Source organism: Podarcis muralis, chromosome 8 (genome assembly GCF_964188315.1).
Source record: "Podarcis muralis chromosome 8, rPodMur119.hap1.1, whole genome shotgun sequence".
Taxonomy (NCBI): Eukaryota; Metazoa; Chordata; class Lepidosauria; order Squamata; family Lacertidae; genus Podarcis; species Podarcis muralis.
This window is the reverse complement of record NC_135662.1, coordinates 78,826,999-78,852,584: the sequence shown is the minus strand read 5'-3', so window position 1 is coordinate 78,852,584 and position 25,586 is coordinate 78,826,999. Positions and strand designations below refer to the sequence as shown.

General features: G+C 40.9%; 1 protein-coding gene across 11 annotated transcripts in view; it reads right to left on the bottom strand.

The window, feature by feature from the left end:
- Positions 1–25,586, bottom strand: part of LOC114601005 (catenin delta-2) — a 252,358-nt gene that overhangs the window by 174,086 nt on the left and 52,686 nt on the right. For 6 of the 11 annotated variants that reach the window (XR_013394043.1, XM_077933366.1, XM_077933364.1 and 3 more), the window contains exon 4: positions 11,375–11,443. The exons of the other annotated variants lie outside the window; for them this stretch is intronic. Coding sequence is in view for 5 of the 6 variants with exons in the window: in XM_077933366.1 (XP_077789492.1) it covers positions 11,375–11,443 (69 nt within the window). In the remaining variant the exon portion in view is untranslated. The remainder of the gene's footprint in view (positions 1–11,374; positions 11,444–25,586) is intronic. 11 annotated transcript variants of the gene reach the window in all.

The window sequence follows — 25,586 nt, the reverse complement described above, 5'->3', positions numbered from 1 at the left end:
AAAATGTGATGAAAGATTCACACCTGACGCCACCAGATATGGATAACAAACAGATTAAGTCAGTAAAAACACCATGGGCCAAACGGGGAGGTTTTATCACACTATATCATGAGGTGTCTTACAGAAACTACAGGCAGGTAGATAACACGATCATACAATCACAGAATCATAGAATTGTAGTGTTCAAAGGAACGCCAAGTGCCATCTAGTCCAACCCCTTGCAATGCAGGAATACAATGCAATGCACTACCCCTCTTATTCTCAGAGGGAAACAGTTGGGGCAGGACTACTTTCCAGTGGATTGGGCTCATTTTAGTTTCCACTAACACCAAGTTCTGCCCCAATAGCCTGAAGGGATTTGTAGGACTTGGTAAAATCAATTAACAGGTGTTGTTCTGTACACCAATTTTAGGGATTCCATTGATATAGTGTGAGGAAAATCTACCTCACAGACACCTTCTCCCTCTCGTGTGAGTGTGTGAGTGTGAGAGGGAGAAGGCTGAATTGAACAGCATGAACCTAACTGCTATCCTATATGTGGTAGAGATTGAGAGCAACAATAATAGCGCAACTTACATCCCATCCATGGTACCTGACTTGTCTCTGACACCACTGGCAATCTCAACAGTTAGACATCTTTCAAATTGGATAGAGGTGTTCAGGCACATTTTCCAGGTAAAATTTCCCAGATACAATTGTGGAGTCCACACCCACAAAACCGCAGGTTTTGAGCATAAGCTTTGTTTGAGGCTTATATTTGATGTGCTACAGAAATAGTGGGCATAAGAGAAATACAGCGGTACCTCTACGCACGTTCATCTCCAGTTACGTATCCTTCGGGATACGTACGTGGCAAACCCGGAAGTATTTTTCCGGGTTTCGTCGCACGCACATGCGCAGAAGCGGTCCCTCCAGTTGCGGAAACCTCAGGATCCGACCGGAGCTCTGGAACGGATCCCATGCACAAGCGAAGGTACCACTGTATGGTGCATATCTGCCAGGTGGGCAGGACGACGAGGTGCACACAGGGGAGAGATCCAGCCTTTTATGGTACTTGGACTTACGGCAATAGATGTTGCCAAAAGGCGTAAGTGCAATAATAATAATAATAATAATTTATTATTTATACCCCGCCCATCTGGCTGGGCTTCCCCAGCCACTCTCGGCAGCTTCCAAAAGAATATTAAAATACTATAATACATCAAACATTAAAAGCTTCCTGAAACAGGGCTGCCTTCAGATGTCTTCTAAAAGCCTGGTAATTGTTGTTCTCTTTGAAATCTGGTGGGAGGGTGTTCCACAGGGCAGGCGCCACTACCGAGAAGGCACTCTGCCTGGTTCCCTGTAACTTGGCTTCTCGCTGTGAGGGAACCGCCAGAAGGCCCTCGGTGCTGGACCTCAGTGTCCGGGTAGAACGATGGGGGTGGAGACGCTCCTTCAGATATACTGGACCAAGGCCGTCAATAAATGGGCATATATTGAACCATGCCACTCATTTAAGTCCTTGGGGTTTCATTTTTGTGAAAATACCCTATGGCACACCTGAGATAATAAAGCACATGAATAGTTACTGCTTACCGATCTTAGGATAATACAAGCCTCATTGGGGGGGGGGGGGACTTTCCTGACGCCCTGATCTTAATGCCAAATCCTACTGTATCTCAGATATACTAGCACACAAAGTTAATTGCCTGTACCTGAAATATACCTTAAAGGTATACTGTTTCAATTCATACTAAGCATGTTGCCAAATATTGTATTGCCAATATGCAAATACCAATGGAGGGAGTTTCTTTTAAACAGGATATTAGCAAAGCAAATTACGATGTATTGATCTTATGAGGCAAACTTTAAAAATAAGAATTCAGGTGAAGGTGTGAATTTAGACCTGAAGGGATAATTGTCTTTAAACGGTAGATGTAAAAAGCTTCCCTTTGCAGCAATCTATGAACAATATCCATAGGGGCATGTGATGATGACGTAACTACTTTGATAACACTAAATCTGACATCAGTGTCTTTATGTCCCATGTTTAAAAGGTGCTCTACTAAGACAGCCTCTCTGTTCCCCTGTCTAATTCTGGATCTATGTTTGTTAATCCTAATTTTCACAGCTCCAGTTGTTTCTCTCCTATATATTTCTTTTTGCAGGGACAACAGATGAGGTATATAACCCCTGCACTAGAACAATTGGGGAAATGTTGAATGTATTGCTTAAAATATGCTTCTGGACAATAAATTTTGTCTGAATAGCCAAGGGACACTGTTTTCAGCACTGAAAGGGGGCGAGGGCAAAATGGGGCAGACCGGACAGGATGGGACTTTCCCGCACAATGGCTGGGAACAAAACTCCTATGTAAACAGGAATTCCTCTGTACAGTGGTACCTCTGGATGTGAACGGGATCCGTTCTGGAGCCCCGTTCGCATCCTGAAGCGAACACAACCCGTGTCCACGCGGGTCACAATTCGCCGCTTCTGCACATGCACGTGACGTCATTTTGAGAATCTGCACATGTGCGAGCGGCGAAACCTGGAAGTAACACGCTCCGTTACTTCCGGGTTGCCATGGAGCGCAACCCGAAAAGGCTTAACCTGAAGCGACTTCAACCCAAGATATGACTGTATACTAATACAGTAAACTAACCACCCAGAGAAATTGTTCGTACACCTGATCTGCTAAAAAAGAAAACCAATGAAAAGGAAATACTATCTAGTAAAGTTTATATTGGTATATTTTAATACCAATTGGCACCAAATAACAATAAAAACAGTATTTTATTGTCCACTGAAATCAATGGACTTTATAATTGCTTTTTTAAAATTAAAGTACGTCTTTGTCTGGAACAAAAGAAAAAAGAAAAAAAGAAACCCTACTCATAGGAGTAGTCATTCTTTTTTAACCTCTACACTCAATCCCATATAACCAAAAGATTACCCGGTAACTTGGGGATTTATGATTACAATAGACTGCTGTGGACATTTTAGAAATATACACGTGGTACTGAATTATGCATACATATCCAACACTGAACTGAGCAGAAGTTAACCCCCCCCCCAAAAAAACCACCCACACTTGTGTTATCATTTAGTTATCTTACAAAGTTGTCCTCTGAAATATGGAATTGGTGTTAACACAGTACTTTGATCATGTAAAGCAACCAAGTATTAAATTTTCTCACTTAATACCAAGACTTACAACTCTCAACTCTTATCAGTCTTGTCCCTTTAGCTCTAGGCACCATCTTTCTGTGTCAGCTATGATTTCATTTAAACAAAGATATTGCTTATGGAACTCCAATATGCTTTTCTCGAGCTCTAGACAGAATTAAACGAGAACTGAGCTAGTAAACAGACTCAACACACAGCATAAGATGGCAGGAATGAAACTGTGGGTAAACAGGACAGGACAAAAGAAAAAAACGTAAGTAGCAAGCAGAGGTGTCAGCTTTGTAGAAACCTTGTGAGGAACCAATGATGCATAGAACGTGTCATATCACTGTCTGAGATTAGGAGATTGCACATCTCACGATGGAGGGAGATGCAAAACTCCACTAGAAATTTAAAAAGTAGAACAGACCGTGGTAGTTACTTGCACTTTCCCTTCCAATTTGCAATCAGGAAAGACCAACATCGTTTTCAGTTGATAAATTGAAGAAGGCATTAAATTGATAATCCTCTCATGCAATTACTCAACAATGTTATCCAAGAGGGGGTATCACTTACGTTGCATGAGTGAAATGTCCAATAAGAGTTTATTCTGAAGGTTTAATTTGAGGCCTCTTGCATTCTGTCTACATGTGAGGGAAAAGCCAGTTTAAAGGAAAAACCACTTCTTTTCTCCAGAAGGTCGTTTCATCGGTTAAGGGTGTGATCTGAACATCCTCCTTGGGGTTCTTTAATCTGAGAGTCAAGGTTTCAAATCCTGGCTCAGCCATACACTAACAAGCAGAGACACTAGAAAAACCACAACATCTCAGCCTCATATTGCCAGTTAAGAAAAGGAGAAATGGTTGATCTGCCTGGCATGTTTGTTCCCAGGCAGAATATGTACAGGGTTTTACCAGCCAGTCAGCTGAAATACTCTTTCCCACCCCCTTGGCCCTAGTTTCCAGGGTTGTTGGGTGGTGGTGGTGGTTTTTTGTCTCAGTTGGTTAGTATTTCATGCCCATGCTCAGTCCTCATTGGGCTGTTTCCCCCCTATTTTTGTGTACAGTGGTACCTCTGGTTGCGAACGGGATCCGCGTGCGCGGGTCACAAATCGCCGCTTCTGCGCATTACGTCATTTGAGCATCTGCACATGCGCGAGCGGCAAAACCCGGAAGTAACCTGTTCCGTTCCTTCTGGGCTGCTGCGGGACGCAACCTGAAAAAATTTAACGCGAAGTGTCTTTAACCCGAGGTATGACTGTACTTGGAGAATAATGTCCTATACAGTGGTACCTCTGGTTACGTACTTAATTCGTTCCGGAGGTCCACTCTTAACCTGAAACTGTTCTTAACCTGAAGCACCACTTTAGCTAATAGGGCCTCCTACTGCTGCCGTCCCGCCAGAGCACGATTTCTGTTCTCATCCCGAAGCAAAGTTCTTAACCTGAAGCACTATTTCTGGGTTAGTGGAGTCTGTAACCTGAAGCGTATGTAACCCAAGGTACTGTATGCTAGTAGTGAACCCAAAGCTTAACAACAGCAGCCAATCCATTTGGTAACTCTTCTGAGGTATTAATATTTTATTTTGAGACTTTTTTTAACGAAAGCAGATTACCTTTTAATAATATGTTTGTATCATTGCTTATTTTTCTCACAGACTGAGGTGTGGATATAGCAACTGTGCTCAGGATGTCTGTACTATTCTGGCTCACACACCGCAAAAGGAATTGCTGCCTGTGTTCCATCCCCATGACTGGCAACTTACACTTGCAGGCAACGAGACTACTTACTGGAGCTGAAATAAATGCACCCACCTGAGAGATTTGTCAGTCAGCGTCTTTACTCTACCTGAGACAAGTTACCCAATTTAAGTCCTGGTTCCCCCTCAAAAAACTGTTACCACGCTGACTTAAATCAATAAGGCTTCTGTGTGTTTAATGTTTTTCTTTCAAAAATATCAGCTAAGTGTAAAGCCAACTAGATTCCATATCTATAGGTTCCATCATCATTTTATGGGAGCAGGGAGACTCCTCTCACAGGCAGTTTATATCCTTTGAACTCATACGTTTAATGGAGAATACATTCTGAATTATTTTGAAATAGCATTCCTGACTGAGTAGCATTTGAAAGAACTGGTTTTATAGGTCACATAAATTGCAAAAGAATTGACCTGATCTTCAGTTTTTCTGCAATCAATCGGAGATACCATTTTTCTGAGCTTAACTAGTCACCGAGTGGAAAGCATTCAATAGTTGTTGATTTTAATTCTCTTAACCTGGGGAAGATAATATTTATTAAGAACCTGGTGTTCATAACTGTGTAATAGGACAAACAGAGCAAACAGCCTTCTATAAACATGTTGTTTTTCACCTGAGAGGTGCATGAGTGATTCATTATCAGCAGTTTTCCTAACTAGTTATCTGTGCATTCATAACTGAAAGTCCAAGAATTTAAGTTAATCCTTTCCCTGAAAGCTCATACGGACCATTAAGCACACAGACTATGGTATAAAATGTTGCTCTTTGTCATGTAACTATTAGCTATTTAAACGACGTTTGCAAGATTTGTTTTATGGGGGGAAAACTACAGAAAAGCCTATCACCTTTGGAATGGTGTTTTTGGATTTCTTTATTGCCACAGTAAATGTGGCTTCAGAAAAAACAGATACTTAGTTAAAATTATTATGGATTGTTTATAACCTATGCTGCTGGGACAATGGAAATATTTGCATAAAGTGGATGTCCAACCACACCAATGACAGAAGTGGCTACAATGTATCCAGATAACTACCTTTTTCTATGTAAGTCCAGAAGTGCTCACTTACACCCAAAAGAAGCAACAAATATGTTACCCTCCCAGAACATTTCCAAAGTAAACTGCATTTATTGACATAAAAGAGGATCCTTCAGGCATGCAAAAGAGATTTCTTGCATCCCTTCCCACAAGTTCCTTCCATTGTTGTTTGAGAATGTTCCTAAAGCTGTCCAGCTTTCAGAATTAAATTACTAGACAGCAAAAGCTGCTGTTACATCAGAATGAGAGAGCTGAAATTCTGGCTCAGCATGCAGTTCCTTATATCTGCCTCCTTTATTTACTGCCTCCTAAAATGCACTTTTTGCAAGGCGATGAACAGTAAATTCACAATTAAGATTATGCCTGGAGTCATATGAGACAGATTTGGGGATCAATATAATACAAAGCAAGAACAATATTTTTTTAAAAAAAATTAAAAGTCATGTAGCAAAGACTACTGTTTTATTTAAATGAATATTTTACACAAAAAGTATGTTAAATATCATATTTATAACATCATTATTATTAATAATAATTATTATTATTATTATCATGTGCTTTAAAACATTCTTAAAAAGCTGTAAAGTGAAGTCACTTTAAGCAGAATCAGCATACTTCTCCCCTGATATTAGAATAACATAACAGACAAAACAATTTATGACCATATTGCTATTCAGTTATGCCATTTGTTTGTTTGTTTGTTTGTTTGTTTTTGTTTGTTGAATGGATCAGAGTGGTGAGATCTTCAAGCTTGCAGCAAATAACTCAGAATATTTATGTTGGACTAGAACAAAGAAGCTGAGTTGGTTCAAAGAAGACTAAATATCTTGGAAAGTATTCAAGATTGTTTGCAGAATAATTATTTGACTTATTTTCCTTGTGAATTAAAGGAAGCTATAGCAAACTGAAAAATACGTTAGACATTCATCTTCGGCTATAGTTACGAAAGAATTATGAGCTCAAATACAGGTTTAGCTATTTAAAATTTCTAGCCTGTCCCATCATTCCAAATACAAACTAAATACTCCAAATTAGCAATCAAGCAAAGTAAAATAAAGCAGCTATTTTATCAACAGCTGATACAGTACACACATGTTCTGCTTTCCGAACACAATGTATTCCCAGGAAATTGTTCGTTAGGCAAGCATTAGCATAAGGAGCTGATGATTTCCATTATTTTCTATGGGAACATTTCTAATCTGTGATTTCTCTGATCTCTCTCCCTCCTTCATAGTTTCTGCCCAAAATGGCTGCCACTGATCAGCAAAACTCAAATAAGTAAGGCAGTGGACAAATTCTGGCTGTTTGGATATTTGAATCAGCCAATTGTGTGGTGAGGTTCATGTATGATTCTTTGTTTTCAGATAACTGAAATTTCAGACAACAAGCATTCTACTAGTGGGACGTGGGTGTAGTTATAATTCTTATTAGAACAGGAAGTACAAAATGAAGCTTCTACAAAATTCAGAGAATGCCGAAATCAAATGGCACCCACAAATTTAAGAGTGAGATATCATGAATTGTTCATGGTCACTCAGTACACATTTAATTATAAATGGTATTATAAAGCATAACATTATTTTCTGCTAGACACATGTACTCATAATAAACCGGTGAACTGATAAACCAGTCTTCTTTGCTAAAAATTAACAAAATGTTCAACCCTGCATTATATGGCGTTTCCTTTTTTAAAAACAAAACAAAAACAAAACCCTACTTTCTAATACTGCAATGAGAGGAAAAACAAGTATCATTTATTTTTGTGAATCCTCTCACTTATTGAGAAGGCCATTTTTAGTTGCCTGCCAACTGTTCAATGTATCCAGCAGGCATGTGAGTGACTTCTGCGCTTCTTCCCCTACCACAACACACACATTTTTAAAAAGCTACTTAAGTAGCTGCCTGCCAACTGCTCCATGTGGCTGGCAGGCAGCGAAACAGAAACAAATAGAGCAGCAAATGGGGAGGCAGAAATGGTAGCTCTTTAGGACCCTGGGGATTCCTACTGCCTAGTAAACAACTCACGTATCAATCACGGCTCTGACTTTACTCATTGGCTAAATGCACCGGTGGGTGGGAGCAGCCAGGCTGGATCGCTTAACAGAAATTGCTTAGAAGGGAACCTACATATTTTGCTTTGTAACTGGCATCATGGAGCCAGCCAGTCAGTAAATCGCACAGTCCAAAGATGGGATTGACTCTTTATTAGCGAAGCACAATCTTCACGGACTAGACAGTGTTTCATGCTTCATGAGCACAGCAGTTCAGGCCCTGTAGGTCTTACTCCAGGAAACTAAAGGTCCCTGCCTCCCCAGAGCCACCTATATCTCCTCCTCTCCAGGGCTTCTTCCAAGCAATCGGAGACTGCGCCTGCATGCAGCCTGTCTTTGCTCCTCTCTTTTCATGCCTCTTCTTGTTCTGGGAGACTAGGGCAGAGGGGAGCTTGTCGCAGCAGCAGCAGGAGTTACCCATGATTCATCAGCAGCTTGACTAATCTCTGCCTCTTGGTGTCCCTCATCCCACTCGCCTGCTTCAGCTTCTGATTCTTGACCCTCTCTGCCACAGACTCTCCCAAGGCACTAAATCCTGTTAACCCTTCAGCTTCCAACACCTCCTCTTCCCACTCTTCTCCCTCTTCTCTCTGTGGCCACGCACTGATGTTCTACCACCAATGCATGGGCTCTGAGCCTTTTCCCCTTGATTGTTCCCCAGCTGGTTCCTCCCACCATTCCTTTGTGTCTAACCAGTCCAAGACAATTAGATAATTGGGTTTTTTTTAATAAAAAAGATGAAAATGAAAGCCCTGCCTGAGGGCATCACTGAAAGCCTGTGGGTACTGGGTTGATGACTCCCAGTTAGGAATTAACACACACATTCTACTACTTTCAGTTGGTGCCCTGGAAATATATGAATATGTTTATATCCTAGCCAGATATCACACTAAAATTTGAGTTATAGTAGAATACAAACTCCTGTCTCCATCATCTGTCCCTGTTCAACAGCATGTAATATTAATCTGTTCTTCAGTTTGACAGGTCTAAGCAATCACTGATTTTTTTCTCTTTGAATAAGAAACAGTTTTATTATATCACTGGCTTATTGAATTACTCTGTCAAGACAACTAATTATGTATATCTTTACATTACAAATCAGACTAGAAGCAAGAAGGCAGAGATGCTTCAGGGTTGTTTTTTGTTTGGTAAATTTCAGTATTCCCTTTAAAAAAAACTAAACCAAACCCACACACCATTTTAAAAAAAATGATCTAAAATCTCATACAAATTCATAATTGAGGCTGAACCGCAAGAACTGAGAGTTCTTAGTAAATGAGATTAATTTGACCTTCATGTGGCTGTGTTGAAATTAATGAAGTCATTAGTTTTGTTACAATCAAAGTACATCCCAAAACAAGGTGACATATGCTATCCTAGTGCAATCAGTACAAGGAAAAGAAACAATCTAGTCGTAAAATATTTCAGAGATGCTGCTACAAAAGTGTACCTGATAAGTGACTTGCAGAAAACTATTTATTTCAATCAGAACTGAAAATCAGAGACCACATCTAAATGCATGTTCAGCAAGCTCTAAAAGTTTTTTGGGTAAACAACTACGTTGGGCAGATGTTATGTCATTGATGACCCCACTGCTTACCTGTATAGCCTGTTAACCAAGTGCCAAGATGGCACTCAGTTTGAGAAAGGCCTCACTGACTGTTCCAGGATAGAATCAACAAACCAAATAAACTCTTATCTCACAGTCCCCCACCTAAGAATCAATTTGCTGAAATTTGCAGCACTAGATCTTGGCTGGATGGGCAATTAGATTTTCTTGCAGATAGGCCCTCAGTAAAGTTTAGCCTATGTGAGGTTTTTAAAAGAAAAACGGTTCATTATTTGATTTGTGTGTCAATTTCCACAAATAAAGAAGTCCAGGAACAAAAGTCGACACTACTTTGTATCTGTGGTGTGGGAGGACTTTAAACATTTGACCCCACCAAGGTCGCAATGTAAAGACTACACCTAAATATCACAGGATGAAAGTGTCCACAGTCCAGCTTGGCTCACTCTTCTGTAGCTGCTGTTTATTACAGAAATAAACAAATAAATTATCACAGAAGCATTTACGGTGTGATCAGTATGAAGTCTAGCGTGGCCCTGAGTAGCACTATTATGTCCAGGTACTAGGTGGTATTTGGTTACCACCTCCTCAGTGCCACAACTTGCAGTCCATCGTAAAATGTGCTTTCGATTGCAGATTCACAAATCCATTCCCCCACTCTTTCTCTTTTCATTTCCTTTTCTGTAGGCAATCCAGCTCGGATAGGTTTCTGTCATTTTGGCCTTGTAAATGGCTCAATGGCTCAATGGATCACAAGCCATCCTTTCTATAGGAGGTCCTTCTGGTACTTGACAGACTTGGGAGATATTCATCAAGTAGAATTTCCATATACAAATACATTGTATGAAACGGTATTTCTTTCCTCCTCAATCCCAGATTGTCCTCCCTTTTAGCCAAACTTATACTATCTGTGTTTTACCTCTGTGAAGTGCCATGCCATTTATACTACTGAATAAAGAAATACTGCCAATCATTCCAGAAGCTTTTTTAAAAAACATTTTTTGTATCACATATTTTAAAATTTAACATGATAAATGATACGGGACCCTGGAATACAACATACACAGCGTGAAAAGCACAAATGTTGTAATAATTTGCAAGCATACACAAATGAATTCTTAAAAAAAAATAATCAGTGCTCCATATAGTGCCAAATGATTATGCCCTTTGAAGAAAAAAGTTCTTCCATTACCAAATCCTGCATATATTTATATCCACAGTTTTAAACCTCTAGGGTTTACAAACCAAAACTTTAAAACAAACCAGAATACTTGTTGACATTACAACAGTCCTACATAAATTGCAGGACATTATTACTAAAGCTTCTGCAGACAAGTGAAAATTGTGCTGCTTAAACAAGGCTTTTGGTCGTAGCTTGGCAGAGCTTACATTGTCTAATGCTTTTTTCCCTTGCTGCTTGTATAAAATTAGAAAGAAAAGAGCAAATGTTTCAGCACCCAACCCCTAATACTTCAGAGTTGCCACCCCAGATAAGTTCCTGATCTTAAGAAATAAAAATAAAAATTGGTGTGTGCATGCAAGGAGTTACTGTGATGAAAGGGAGCCTGAAAAGCTTCACTGTGTTCACCGCATACAACCCTTTGGGTCTTAGCATTATTTTAAAAGTATTTTTACCGTGCTTTGAACTACTTGAGGAAGGAGTATATCAGTACAGTCGGGTCAATTAATATGTAGTAAAAAAAGTAGGCCTACATGCGTACGTCAATTGGGATGTGATGCACTGTGCAAGTGGGATCCTATTGCAACCTGACCTCTTAAAAATGTGTTAGAAATGAATCAATCATTCAAGTACATACACATTTGAATGCGTATTTGAAATCTTATTGGAGGCAACCTTCATCCAGGTAAAAGGGTTCATGAAAGATCTGGAGAGGAACAGAATTGTGGAAGTTAGCAGAAAAAAACAAATACACTGGTTCAATCAGTCATTAAGAGAAGAATGTGCACTTCTAATATAGGAGTTGCAATTAAAATTAGTTGTAACAAGTGTCGTTATATTTTAAACAAATAAGGCAGTTGAGCTTCTTTGCATCGTTTTAACTTACTGGGGCAAAAATACATATACAGTATATGGTTTCAAATGAGTCCTCCACGTTTAAGACACTGTTCACCTTTCCATTTTTGCAGTGGCTGTGAATTTAACTGCACAGGTACTAGAAGGAAACCTGTCATAAGCAGAAATAAAGGTAACATTTGTGATGATTTTATCAATGTGGTTTGTTCAGTGTCAGACCATTGTTTGGACAGTAAGGTTGACAGAAAGAAGATAATGTTCAAAAGTACAACTTGGCAGAGCTTACATTATATAGAAAAGACGTCTTCTGTCCAGTTTTAATAGCTGCAACTAGACACTTAATATTGAGTAAAAACCTGAACACAACAAACTGAATGCACCAGTCCTTTGATGGAGGAGAAGTCACTTTAGGTAAACCTCTAAATTGACAGAACAGAACAAAGCTCTAGACTGCGATCCTAAGGTCTAAACAAAGTCTAATGTGCCGAAAGAGAATCCAGCAAGCATAGCTTGCCCTCTCCCTGCAACGTTGGATATAATCCACCACCACCATGTGTGTGTGTGTGTGTGTGTGTGTGTGTGTGTGTGTACATGCGCACGCACACATATGCACACACAGATTCAATAATATGCACATGGAACACCTTAGATGTTGCAGTGATTAAAGAAACTCTTGCATGTATTGGAGGTCAATGTGCACACATGTCCAAGAAGCCTATAGATCAGTCTGCTGTAGTCTGCTGTCCTAGCATGATCAAAGCTCTTTCATATCCAAGGGATATAAAAATACCTCACTAAATGTCAAACAACAGGTAACGGAAAAGAGACAAGGTGGATATTCAGACAACCAACAAGGTCAAATAAGAAATAATTCTGTACATTTCCTTTTTTATATAAGGGAAAGCCAATAAATCCCACCGAACATTTTTTATATCAACCAAACGCAAGATCTCAAAATCCACTTGGTACTGTACAGCGTACCATAATTCATGGTTATGTGAAAATGATACCAGATGAGGCCCATCTTGACTGAAACCCATATTCTGCAGTTTAGGGGTCAGGTCTCCTGCAAACATCGAGCAAGCCTCATTTTTCTTAGGGTTGTTTAGCTTCAATGATCATGTTCAATTTTAATTGAATTGCATTTTTTAAAAAAATTAGAAAGTTCCATAAAACACTTTATGGTCCCTTTCCCACCACAAACCTTTCTTCATATGGCAGCATAACCTAGTATCACTTAGAAATAAAACACTTTTATACCAAATAATGTCCTGGCTGTGACTACAAGGCTAAAACCACACATTTCATGTAGTTCCACATTATTTTTAGGAACTTTTTTTTTTTTTAATACAGCCTCTAAACTGTTTTACCCCTTGGCGGCAAAAAATGTATGGGTACAGGAATATTAATTTTATCCTGTTGCTGTGGGGTGTGTGAGCAAGTGCATGTGTGGGGTGGTACAAAAATCCTTTAAATGCACTTTCATGATACAAAATTTCGCAGGATATGTGACTGATAGCTGAGAGATTTGGATGTGGTTAGGGACAGAATGATGATTCTCTGCATTAGCCACTACTACAGAGCTACTAAACTGAATCTCAGTGTTTATTTTCCAAACCAAGTCAATATATGACCAAGCATACATACGGTAATGACATATTTCTCTCAAATTACCGTATTTTTTGCTCTATAAGACTCACTTTTTCCCTCCTAAAAAGTAAGGGGAAATGCGTGTGCGTCTTATAGAGCGAATGCAGGCTGCACAGCTATCCCAGAAGCCAGAAGAGCAAGAGGGATTGCTGCTTTCACTGCGCAGCGATCCCTCTTCCTGTTCTGGCTTCTGAGATTCAGAATATTTTTTTCTCTTGTTTTCCTCCTTCAAAAACTAGGTGTGTCTTGCGGTCTGGCGCGTCTTATAGAGCGAAAAATACGGTACTCAAGAAATGAAAGGGAATAGGTCACTTTGATTTTAAATATTCTGCATTGAAGGTATTTTCCCTTTAACCCATTGTTCTCGGCTCAAAAAAAGATCCACTTCAAGGTCTGGCAAACTACATAGCATATAATCGCACTGGGATAAATTATCTGGCACCATCAGAAGGATGGACTTTTAATGGCTCCAGTGGCCCTCACCTGAAATCTTGATAACTCTGCACTGCTCTCTCTTGCATACCAGATAACTTCAGGATTCGCCATGACTTTGAAAGAACTGAGTCCCTTTCTCATGTTACTCTTCCACTCACGGCCAATCTGCATACATCAACCCACTAAAATTTAAATCATCAGACTCGTGTAAATTGAATTTGGCTCTGGAACCACTGAAAAGCGGCCAGCTCCTTTTGTGTCTGTTTCAGGTTGCTGAAAGGTAATGTGGCCTTTCCTACAAAGGATTGGGTTTTTTGTTTGTTTTGCATTGCCATTTATGCTTGAATACCTTAAGCTTCCTGTGCCAATTTATGCTTGGAAAGCGCCACACACAGTGCTTTGAAGTTTCACACCAGTTTCTCTTAGTTCTAATTACTAGTAAGTGGCTCAGAAAGATGCACAGAATATCAGCAATTTCATCAATGTATTTTCCATGGAGAAGTTTTTTGGTGTGTGTGTTTTAAATACAACAACAGGGAAAACAGTACCTCAGAAATTTTCCATTAGCATGTGCTCTCTCACCGATACATGTAAATCAGAATTGCGCATTTTCTTTGGTTAATGGATGACAGGTTTTACTACACTCAATCATTACTAATGGATTAAAAATGAGGAAATGGAATCAAAACTTCATTTAACACCGCAAACGTCTGTGCCTAATCCTGCCTAAATTTGAGAATATGTGACTATACCATAAATCACTATCTCTTTCATGTAAAGTGATACACCTTCTTCAGAATACTATAGTGCGCAAGAAAAAGGGAGAAAGGATGCCGATTACACAGAATGCCCCTGCCCCTGCTTTTGCCCATCATTATAGAGGGCAATGAAATAGTTGACTTGTCAGCATTGTCTACAACTTCACTATTGATCTCCTCCCCAGGCAGATCTCCACAGTTAATTTGATGAATTCCTGACATTCCTTCTCCAGAGCCTAGCTGGATTTGGAGTTTGGCTACCTGCCATTGTTCTGACTGCCAAAACCACAGAGTGTTAATGAGGCTGCTGATTTGCTAAGCTGCGACAGGGCTCTCAGAAAGGGAGGCTTTTTGGTGGAAAACCAGGACAGTCACCCACAGGGAGGATGTTGTTGTAGCCACCCAAGGCTGTTCATGGATTCCACTATTTTCCTGCTTCCACTCTTTCCTCTTCTAGAGCAATCCACTGAATGCAAGAAATGTGAATACCCAGGAAAAAATTGCAAAGGTCTGCATATACGAAAAAAGGGGAAAGGGAAAAAAGAAAACACTCTTATATGGAATATTTTACAATGGAATGGACAGTGAAAATGTGTTTATTCTGATACTAACTAGTAGCATTAGTGGTGCAACTCCATCTTTCAAAATGGCTTCTAAAAACTTTTCCAAAAGTGTTTACCTCCTGCCTTTCCCCAAATGGTGCTGAAGACAGATAACAATAATAAAACAAGAACAAACACAATTTAAAAAAAATATGAAAGTGAAGCTAGTTAAAAATAATGGTCGCTACCTGCTGGTAGGTCATTAGAGATGGAGCTAGCTGGCAATCCTTTGGCAAGGAGTTTCGGAGAATGAGATCAGCCACTGAGAGCTTTTCTGAAGTTCCTGCCAAATGCACTTCAGATGTTGGCGTAACAGAAAGAAGAGACTCTTCAGTGGATTGGAAAACCTGGGCCAACCTGTGGTCTTTCAGATGCTGGCCCCAAGTCATGTAGGGTTTTGTATATCCTAACCATCCTTCGGGTATGCCTAGGCATATAGAAGAATCTACAGTACAGAATTACAGGGTGCAAAACAGTGCAAGTATTTACCATTGTTAATAGAGATGCAGAGGAGCCTGGCACTCTAAACCACAAGAAGATTTTAAAAGCTGAGTCTTCTGTCTCCTGAATTGTGCCAGTGAGCAATGATGAGCCTAAAAGGGGTTAACTGCTCTTATCATGCAAAAGCAGCGCAGCAGCAAGGACCTTCTTCCCCAGGCAAGATGAATAATCATACTTTTCTGTGCCATGGTCCATATTTAACCTGGTCGTCCCAACTTTTCGTTAGGGCTTTTAATCTATATCAGAACTCCAGTTTCAGCTCCTTAGCTGCTTAAGAGCCAATTGCCTCTTTGGGCCCATAATGAACTTGCCTGCCCTAACACGATAGAAGGTGTTAAGAAAATGTATAGGAAAGTCGTTCCCAAGAGAAAATGGTCTTGTGCAAGGCAGGTGGCTGAAACATCCTCTCTCATATTAGGGAACATTTCCACCTTCATTTCTCCCATTTGGTTCCAAAATCTGCTTCCATTGGATACCTGTCTCTTACTCCTGGGAGCTGAATGGTCAGACTATTTCCGCCTTAGTCCCACCTTCTCAAAGTGGCAAAACTAGCAAACTTTAACTACAGGGGATGGCTCAAGAAGTCATTAGGTTCCTCCTTGGCACTAGTAGCAGGTGCTGGTGATTTTGGATGGGATCACAGCAAGAGAGAAAAGAGTTAAACTTCTTCTCATTTCATGCTGAGGTCCTAACAAAGACTGATCCACGCCTCTGCTACTTTTTAAGATGATGGAGTTCCTAATGACTTGTTTACTGTCACATGTAGTTTGGCACTGAGCTTCTTCCAGGCGAACAATCAAATCACACAACAGACACGACAACTCTTATGAGATATGAAAAGTGGAGCTCAGATGCCCTGAACGGAGGTAGGTCAAATTCTGTTCCAAACTATCTAGTCATTCTCACAACGAATTTTGCTAGGCATCTTAGCTTCATATGGCCCAATATTCAAGGGAGCTGTTATATATAATACCTGGCTGTTTTTGACTTTCTCAACCTTTTGTAGTACAATTAAGCGATTGACGGATTGGAGCTGGCCAAGGGAGATGTTATGAAAGTAGGAATTAACAGTTTTAGGAAACAGCTGGAGTTTGGGACCCTCAAATTGCTATTAAAAATGTAACCAAATCCTACAACTCACAGATAAACTACCATGATGAATTAATTTAAAGTAGAGCTACATTATCAAATGTATCACATGGTCAAATCCTTCCTAGTCAGCACATTTATTAGATACAGGTGGGAGACAGCATATTTGAATTGCCCCAAGTGTAAAATATTGCTTGAATATTGAATATTGCATGTCAGAGAGAAGGGTTCATCTTAACAGACTGGTTTCTATGTGAATGACTTTTAACACACACATATACAGGTGCACGGAATTGTTATTCCAATTCACTGACTTTAAAACAAGAAGCATGGCAAATTATTGCTGCATCTAGGGATTTGCTGATTTCAATGGGTCTTACACATTCATTCAAAATTTAAAGTTAAGCTCTTCTTCTATTAACTACATCTCTTCAAAGGTTATGTAAAATAGCAGGTGGAATTTTAAAGATGTTAATGGCAGCATTATGGCAATAAGTGAGTAGCTACTACTGATAAGGAAGCAGCTCATATAACTTGGGTCAACAGCAGACAACCTTAGCCGCAGGAAATTAGAGTGAATATTGAGAAAGTTAGAAATTAAAGCTCAAGAAGCAACGTGCTGCAAATTAAGACCTCAAACATTTGGATAATGTTACTTCATTTGCTGGTGATATTTCCATAAGAGATGTACCGTATTTTTCGCTCTATAGGACACACTTTTTCCCCTCCAAAAATTAAGGGGAAATTGTGTGCGTCCTATGGAGCGAATGCAGGCTCCCTGGCTTCAGCGATAGCAATGCGAAGCCTCCAAAGTGCAGAGGGAGCGCTCCCTCCGTTCTCCAGAGGCTTCGCATTGCTTTTGCTGAAGCCTGGAGAGCGAGAGGGGTCGGTGCGCACCGACCCCTCTCGCTCTCCAGGCTTCAGGGATAGCCGTCTGAAGCCTTTGGAGAGCAGTGCGAGTTCCCGCTGTGCTCTGCAGGCTTCAGGTTCCTTTCGCTGAAGCCAGGAGAGCAAGACTCTCCTAGCTTCAGCAGAGAGGGAGAGCTGCGCAGTGCCCCTTCAGCCAAGCGGGAGGAGAAATGGAAGGGGCTCCGTTTCTCCTGCCGCTTCACTGAAGGGGCGCTGAGCAGAGAGGGGAGAATTTTTTTCCTTGTTCTCCCCCTCTAAAACAAGGTGCGTCCTATGGTCCGGTGCGAAAAATAGAGCGAAAAATACAATAAGTGCCGAAAATCTAATCAGCAAATACTTGCCATTACTGATGTGTGTATGCTAACTGAATATTTACTTGCCCAAACTTCATAGAAGTCCAATGTAGGCATTTCTCACTAACTACAGAGTCAATATTCAACTTTATTTACTAAAGATAACTTACAAAACAAGGGAGAATACCTTTACTACAACCAGAGATTCTGCGACAGAGTCAAGAGTGAAGTGATCACAGGCAACCTAACAGCCAAGTAATCCACTATTAACGTTTCATTCATGTTTCAATAAAAGCAATACTTGCCCTTCACATTATTTCATAAATATAAATGCACAGAAATAAAGTCTCACTTTTGTACACATTCAGTATCTTCAAGTTGTAATGAGATCTCTTCCACAAACCAGCAGCCTCACTGAAATCTGAATTCCAATTTGAACAATTAATAGAATTCATTGTCATAGTCATCTTTCCCCAAGAAATCCACTAATACTGATGAAATGCTTCAAAGAATGACTAATTTTCTCACATCTCTTTCTGCTTAGCCTTCACATTTTCTCAGAGACAAAGAAACTGGAAGCAATTAACAACTGGGGTCATATAAGAAGCAGCAATGCTTTTCATCACAAGGAATATAAATTCATATGATCCAAAGAACAAACCTATACAGAAGTCCCATTGAGTTCAATAGGGCTTACTTCCAGGTAGGTGTGTATAGGGTTGCAGGATTTTTATGCTTCATTTTTAAAAGAAATGTTTATGCACTCGAGTGGAATGAGAAGTGTACACTGAGGTTTGCAATTTCCCTGTCTATACACCAGTACCAGAAGGAAGAAAATCCAGTACCACGCCTGCACAAAGAGTATTGCATTAAGTTTGACTTATCTTATATATCAAATGTAAAAAAAGACCACACAAAGTTCCTACTAATACAGCCTCCCAGCTGTTCCACAGCTTATTCCACAACATTACTGAGCAAGATTTGGTTACAACATCTGAAGAAATTGGAGTGGGACTCTCTAATCAACAGTTAATAGAAATGTTATGGGGAAATGACAGCACACCGGCTGCCAAAAGCAGAGAAGGAATATGTGACAATAATGTTTTAGGGAATTACTTGTTATTGGTGTGGTATTAGAAGCAGTGTTTAGAAATCTACACTTAAGCTCAGAGTTATGCGTCAAAAAAGATGCTCAAAATGGTGTATAGTCAGCATCTTTGCTTGATCAAGTAATGTAGCTCTGGATCTGGGTACCAAACATGAATGCCTTGAGTTTCATGATGGAAGAAAGGCAGGGTAAGGCATCAGGTACGAAACAAAACAAGCCAACCGTTAATAGAAGCTTATTTATTTACATTAAGTGTTGGGTAAAAGAACATTTCCACCCTGACATCACTTAGGGCAACTCACAACCATTAAAATCACCACACCATCATAAATCCACAATATTACAAAGCCTGTGGCTGTATTCCAATAGCAGTTTATTCAGCCTTTCTGGAGTTCTGCACTCATTTCTGTGTTTTTTGCTTCCAGAGGGGGGAAATCAGTTTGTAGCCCCTTCTTAACCATGTCTGGTGTTGACAAAATTTGGGTACATTCCCCACCATTTAAAAATTAGCGTGACTTGTTGGTGTATCAGTTCAAAAGCCACGGTTCAATATTGTGACAGGTACTGCCATGTGAAAGGAAAGTTGGAAATCAGGAGTAAAACTAATGCAATAAACCTCATGCCGCCTTAATGCTCAGGTCTGAAGCCTAGCTTGTAATGGGAGCCCAAAAAGAGCAGATCAGTGTGCCTCCCTGAGCAATGCTGAGAAAGCCTTTCTTTCAAGACCCCACACAACTTTCCACCTACCCCTTCAATTACTCCCCTCTCCTCATTTTATGCCTCATGGGCTTGCTTCTTTTGCATATGTTAGTTTAGTCTTGGTTAGAATTACTGAACTATTCCCCATTGCCACAAAAGATGTGCATATCTCACAGCAGTATTACCGTATTTTTTGCCCTATAGGACGCACTTTTCCCCCTCCAAAAATGAAGGGGAAATGTGTGTGCGTCCTATGTGGCGAATGCAGGCTTTCGCTGAAGCCTGGAGAGCAAGAGGGGTCGGTGTGCACCAATGCCTCTAGCTCTCCAGGCTTCAGGCAGCTCTCCGCAAGCCTTCTGGGGGGGGGGGATATTTTTTTTCTTTATCCCTCCCCCCCAAAAAAAAACCTAGATGTGCCCTATGGAGCGAAAAATACGATAAACACATATTTTTTTATCATGTGTGCATATTCAGTATACATTATCCCCATTTTGAGATCTGTGCGAGCTATTGGATAATTCTGCTAAAATGTACTATTGCCAGTGTCCAAATGCCTTAAAACATCTCTGTTGTCGTCCTAGCGGTGCAGCAATAAAACTACAGTACTAGCAGGTCTGAAAAGCTAAGGAAAGTCTGGTGTGGTTTCAATGGGAGACCGACTGTGTGTTGAGATTCCTGCATTGCAGGGTGTTAGATCACAGGACCCTCAGGATACCTTCCAACTCTTGCAACAAGTTTATTTATTTTTTTATTTAAAATAAGGATCCCACCCCCCCAGTTTGCATCTGTATTGGAATTATTTTTGGAAGACGTTCTGTGTTTTCTGCCCATGGCTCCTTAGGGATGAAGGGGAGAACAGAACTTAAATAATACACAAGACCCTTCAAACGTATGTGAGTGAAACATGTGTCTGCTAACAGAAGTTTGCTAACAGAAGTTACAAGAATTCCCTGTACTGTATCAAAGAGGTACAAGCTTTTCAGTACTGTTCTTCCCTGAATTTGTGATGGAGGCCGGATAAGTTGGCATATAAAACTGGAAGCTGGCCTTTGTCTATATATCTCATTCAGAGACCTCTTGATTTCCACTTTAATTGGTACCAGTGGCCTTCATAAGAGTCTTGCCCCATGCCAGGTGGCATACTAAATAGCCTCAAAGGGTCAAGACATGACAAGGCAAGGTAAGGTAACAGCTATCCAAGAGACTATGAAGTGACTGCAGCATTTAAACTGCTCCAAGATCTCAAATAAGCTCTTCTATCTTCTCAGCAAGCCTAACAACAGCCAGAATCCCAGCCTCCAAGCTTTCATTTGCTTAAAATGAATTCAAAGGGACTTCAAAGCTGAAGGAGTATCAGGAATGTAAAGATGCGGCTTACAGTCTTGGGACTACTCATTGGACGGCCTCTGCTTGTGTCTCTTCAGTCAGTGACCTCAAAGGGAACTAACAGGCTCAGGCAATTGTAAGACCATTTAGCAGGCATTTCAGAATTCTTACCTGAAAAGATGTGAACCACCAGTATCTGGCTCAGTTTGTTCAAACACAGAGAATCTAAAGTCTTCCAGATGTGTAGAGATACAACGGCTGGCTCCCTACAGCCCCTAGAACCACTGTGGATAATAAATCGGGTCCTCCCTTAAAGAGGGCACGTATTGCGGTGAGACATGGAAAACCGGCACCCTGTGTTGTGGGTGGGTACGATTGGTCAGCCACAACACCCGATTGGTAGGTCCCTCGTAGCTGGGTGCAATCTGGCCAATGGGATGCAGTCCAAATGGTTTGAGGGACCTATTTATGACCATGCATGTGACCCAGAGCTTCCTCTTTCGGTGCGTGCATTCGGAACACCCGCCCACTTCTCCCTACTTTTAGGGCTTTGCGCTTGACCTTGCTATACAGTCATCTGTCGTTGGGATGGACACGGCAGGAATTTTCCCCACTTGGCTGATTGGCTGTTGTCATTTGGGTTTCGCCTGCCGCATAGCAAATCATCACAACTTGTAAGGTTGCAAATAGGCTCTGGTTCAGGTGATAGGGATGGGAGAACATGCTCACCATCCCTAAGTGAAGAGTATTCCATTAAAGGAATCCAGGGACTTGATGGTTTGGTCAACCCCTGAGAGGGGGTTGTGCCCGTGCCTGAGTCCAGGGGGAAATTTGGGTGGCAAAGTTAGCTCATTGCCGGCTTTCCGCTTATCCAGGTGTTCACCCTTGGCTGACCTATGCTGGAACCCTGGGTCAACGCTACCTGCATGGCAGGGAGCTAGTCGAACCAGAGCCCATGCAACCAGTCACTTTCTGTAATCAATAAAGTTGTGGTCTAAATTCTGCCAAAAACCAAACCAAAAATTTGAGTCACGTGTGAATTTATTTAGGGGGGAGGTTTCTGGGTCTGAACACGCAATTGCCACTGCTTTAGATGCTGAATGCAAATAGCGAAGGATGTAAAAATGGCCTGACACACACATATCTCTTTCATGTGAGAATGGTCCATTGCACAGCTAGCAAGCTAACTTGTGTTACTTTTAGAGATGCCTTCAGACAAATACCTGCTTGCATTCATCTCAAAAAATATACATGCATGTATACAAATTTGTGTGGGACGTGGGTGGCGCTGTGGGTTAAACCACAGAGCCTAGGACTTGCCGATCAGAAGGTCGGCGGTTCAAATCCCCACGACGGGGTGAGCTCCCATTGCTTGGTCCCTGCTCCTGCCAACCTAGCAATTCGAAAACACGTCAAAGTGCAAGTAGATAAATAGGTACCGCTCCGGCGGGAAGGTAAACGGCGTTTCCGTGTGCTGCTCTGGTTCGCCAGAAGCAGCTTAGTCATGCTGGCCACATGACCCGGAAGCTGTACGCTGGCTCCCTCGGCCAATAAAGCGAGATGAGCACCGCAACCCCAGAGTCGGCCACGACCGGGCCTAATGGTCAGGGGTCCCTATACCTTTACCTTTATACAAATTTGTACGCAGGAGTGGGAAAGGAATGGCTGTTTCTTTTCTATGGAGTATTTCAGCCAAATTCTCTAGGAACACACACCTAAACATTGTTATGCTGAGAACGTAAATTGCCCAATACTTGGAAAAAACCTTTGAATAACGTATGTCGGGGGGCGGGGCGGGAATTCAATGAAACATTTGTATATTTGAAGTCACCAACAGTCTTGCAATTTTGTTCAATGCTGTGTGTGCTGGAAATGGAGGCTGCGCATCTCCGTTTTTATTTCTGGCAGGCCCTTGTTATTCTTTCACATACAAGTTTCCTTTGCAAGACATTCAAAGTTAATGAGACATTAGATTTTATATAACCTGAAGCAAGCACCTCAAGTGACAAGCCAATCTGAATTCTGAAAACATCCATTAACCTTCTGTGCTAGCAGAACATTTCAGAAGCATGTATTCTCCCATCCTATTCTATAGCAAGCAGAGCTAGAAAAATGAGTGAAATAAAAGGGTATTGACCCATACTGTACTTGCCTAAATTTAATCTTGCTCTCTCTCTTTTTTCTTTTTTCTTTTCTTTTTCAAACTAACAGCTACCCTGTTAGTAACTTGGAAAGAACATTTTGTTACAGGTAGTGAGTTCTGTAGCTGTCGGGCAAAAATAGTTCCCATTTCTCACAGGGGAGGTTACAGAATCCACTTAACACTAGTGTAATCTTAATGTGTATATGTTGAAGTACACCATGGGATTCTCCACCCTGCCTTTTATTTGCAATTCTTTCATCTTGGCTTGTCTCCTCTTTTGAAGGGACAATCCCTGAAGCCTATTGCACACAAAACTGAGTATTGGTAGGGAGGGATTAGGTCCTGGTTAATATTGGGCCATTTGTGATATGTATAAACCAAAAGCATGCCTTAAAATTATACAAATTAAAAGATGCAATGAGGAAAATTCCTTAAAAAAACCTACACAGAACCTGGAATTTTTATTTTACATGGAAAAAGAAAGTAACAGAACTCTAGAAGCACAGCTTATTTGTACTGTTTTTGTATGGCTTTACTGTATTTATTGACATTATGATTATTTATCATTGTTGTGTTCTTTTTTTTTAATTGCTATTTTTACTATTGGTCAAAGTGTTGTGAGCCACTTCGAGCACTATTACAGGCAAGTGGCATACAAATAAACTGATTATTATTGTGATTAGGGCTTTTGTTCAGCCGGAACTCGCTGGAACTCCGGCACCTTTCAGGTGAGCGCCATTGCCAGAGAAGGTGTTCATGGTGAGTTCCGGCACTTCTATTTCTAGAGAAACAGCACTGATTGTGACGATGATTTAGCAACTGACAGATGTACTGCCTGGGGAGTTCACAATAAACCTAGATCCCAAATCCACTACTAGAGCCCAAAACTGCAAACGCTGAGGTCTGCTTTTAACAATTTTCTGCACGGGATTAATTAATCTTTCATCTTCCTTTTTGAGAAGAAGTCCTTCTCCTCCACCAAAGCCAAAACAGGTTTGGTTCTCATGGCACAGTAAGCCAAACTATGGTTTACTGGGACTGAATGAACATGCAGACTCCCAGAGAAGAATCTCACAGCTGAAGGACCATTAGCCATGTAAGGAGATTAGTAAATATTCCTACTTTTGCTGCCTGTTTGAGAATGGGGGGTGGGTGAGTGTAGGAGAAAGAGGTGGGGGCAGGGTAACTAACAGGCCAGAATAGATGCTCAGCAGTTTTTAGCTTGCTGGATCATAACTTATGCTGCGGGCATGACATGCATGGAATAGCTGCAGCTCATACAGGTGTATTTAGTCTGCAACCCGGCACTGAAAAAGCTTCGTCGCATTTTGTACAACTCAACACTCTTGCAAATCATTCCAAAGAAGTTACTGTGACATATTTCTAGTCTCCTTCCCCTGCTATACTTAGTGGACAAGGCACGTGCCTTCTAATATCCAGAAGTTTTCTTTATTAAATCCTGTCTGGTAGGAAAATATTAAATTATACCTGGTGGGAAGATCAAGAAATCCTGGCAAAGCTTATCACCATTTGTCCCAGTATGCAAGGAGGAGAAATATACACAGTGGAAACGGAAATGGTACTAGCTATGTACTAAGGAAGAGGTTGTTAAACTGTGGTCACCAACCTGGGGCCCATAATAATAATAATAATAATAATAATAATAATAATAATAATAATAATAATAATAATAATTTATTTGTACCCCGCCCATCTGGCTGGGCTTCCCCAGCCACTCTGGGCAGCTTCCAACAAAGATCAAAAATACATTAAAATGTCACACATTAAAAGCTTCCCTAAACAGGGCTGCCTTCAGATGTCTTCTAAATGTCAGGTAGTTGTTTATCTCTTTGACTTCCGATGGGAGGGCATTCCACAGGGTGGGTGCCACTACCAAGAAGGCCCTCTGTCTGTAGCTTTGCTTCTCGCAGCGAGGGAACCGCCGGAAGGCCCTTGGCACTGGACCTCAGCATCTGGGCAGAACGATGGGGGTGGAGATGCTCCTTCAGGTATACTGGGCCAAGGATGTTTAGGGCTTTAAATGTCAACACCAACACTTTGAATTGTGCTCGGAAATGTACTCGGCCCACAAATCTCTGCCTAGTCACAACTGGACCCATGTCAGTAGCAAAACGCGCCTGGCTAATTTCTAAAACTGCAGATAGCTGCAACTTTTTTGGATCTGAGAAGGGGCTATCTTCCTGCACCATTGAAAGCTGTTAAGAGTATTCCCTATGATATGCTGAATAGCGCCAACTGTCATTCAGCAACCATGTGTGTCCTGAGCCCTTAAATATGGACTACAGTCCACATTTTTTGTCTCTCGTCTGCCATCTATGCTGTGCTAATCATGAGACCTGTTTGCAAGGAGCAAGATCAGAATAAGATAAACTTCAGCTATCCCATTCTCAGTATTCTTCTGCCCAGTTGTTTGTCGTCTTCCTTTTCTTATTTTATTCTTAATCAAACTCTGTACAGTTC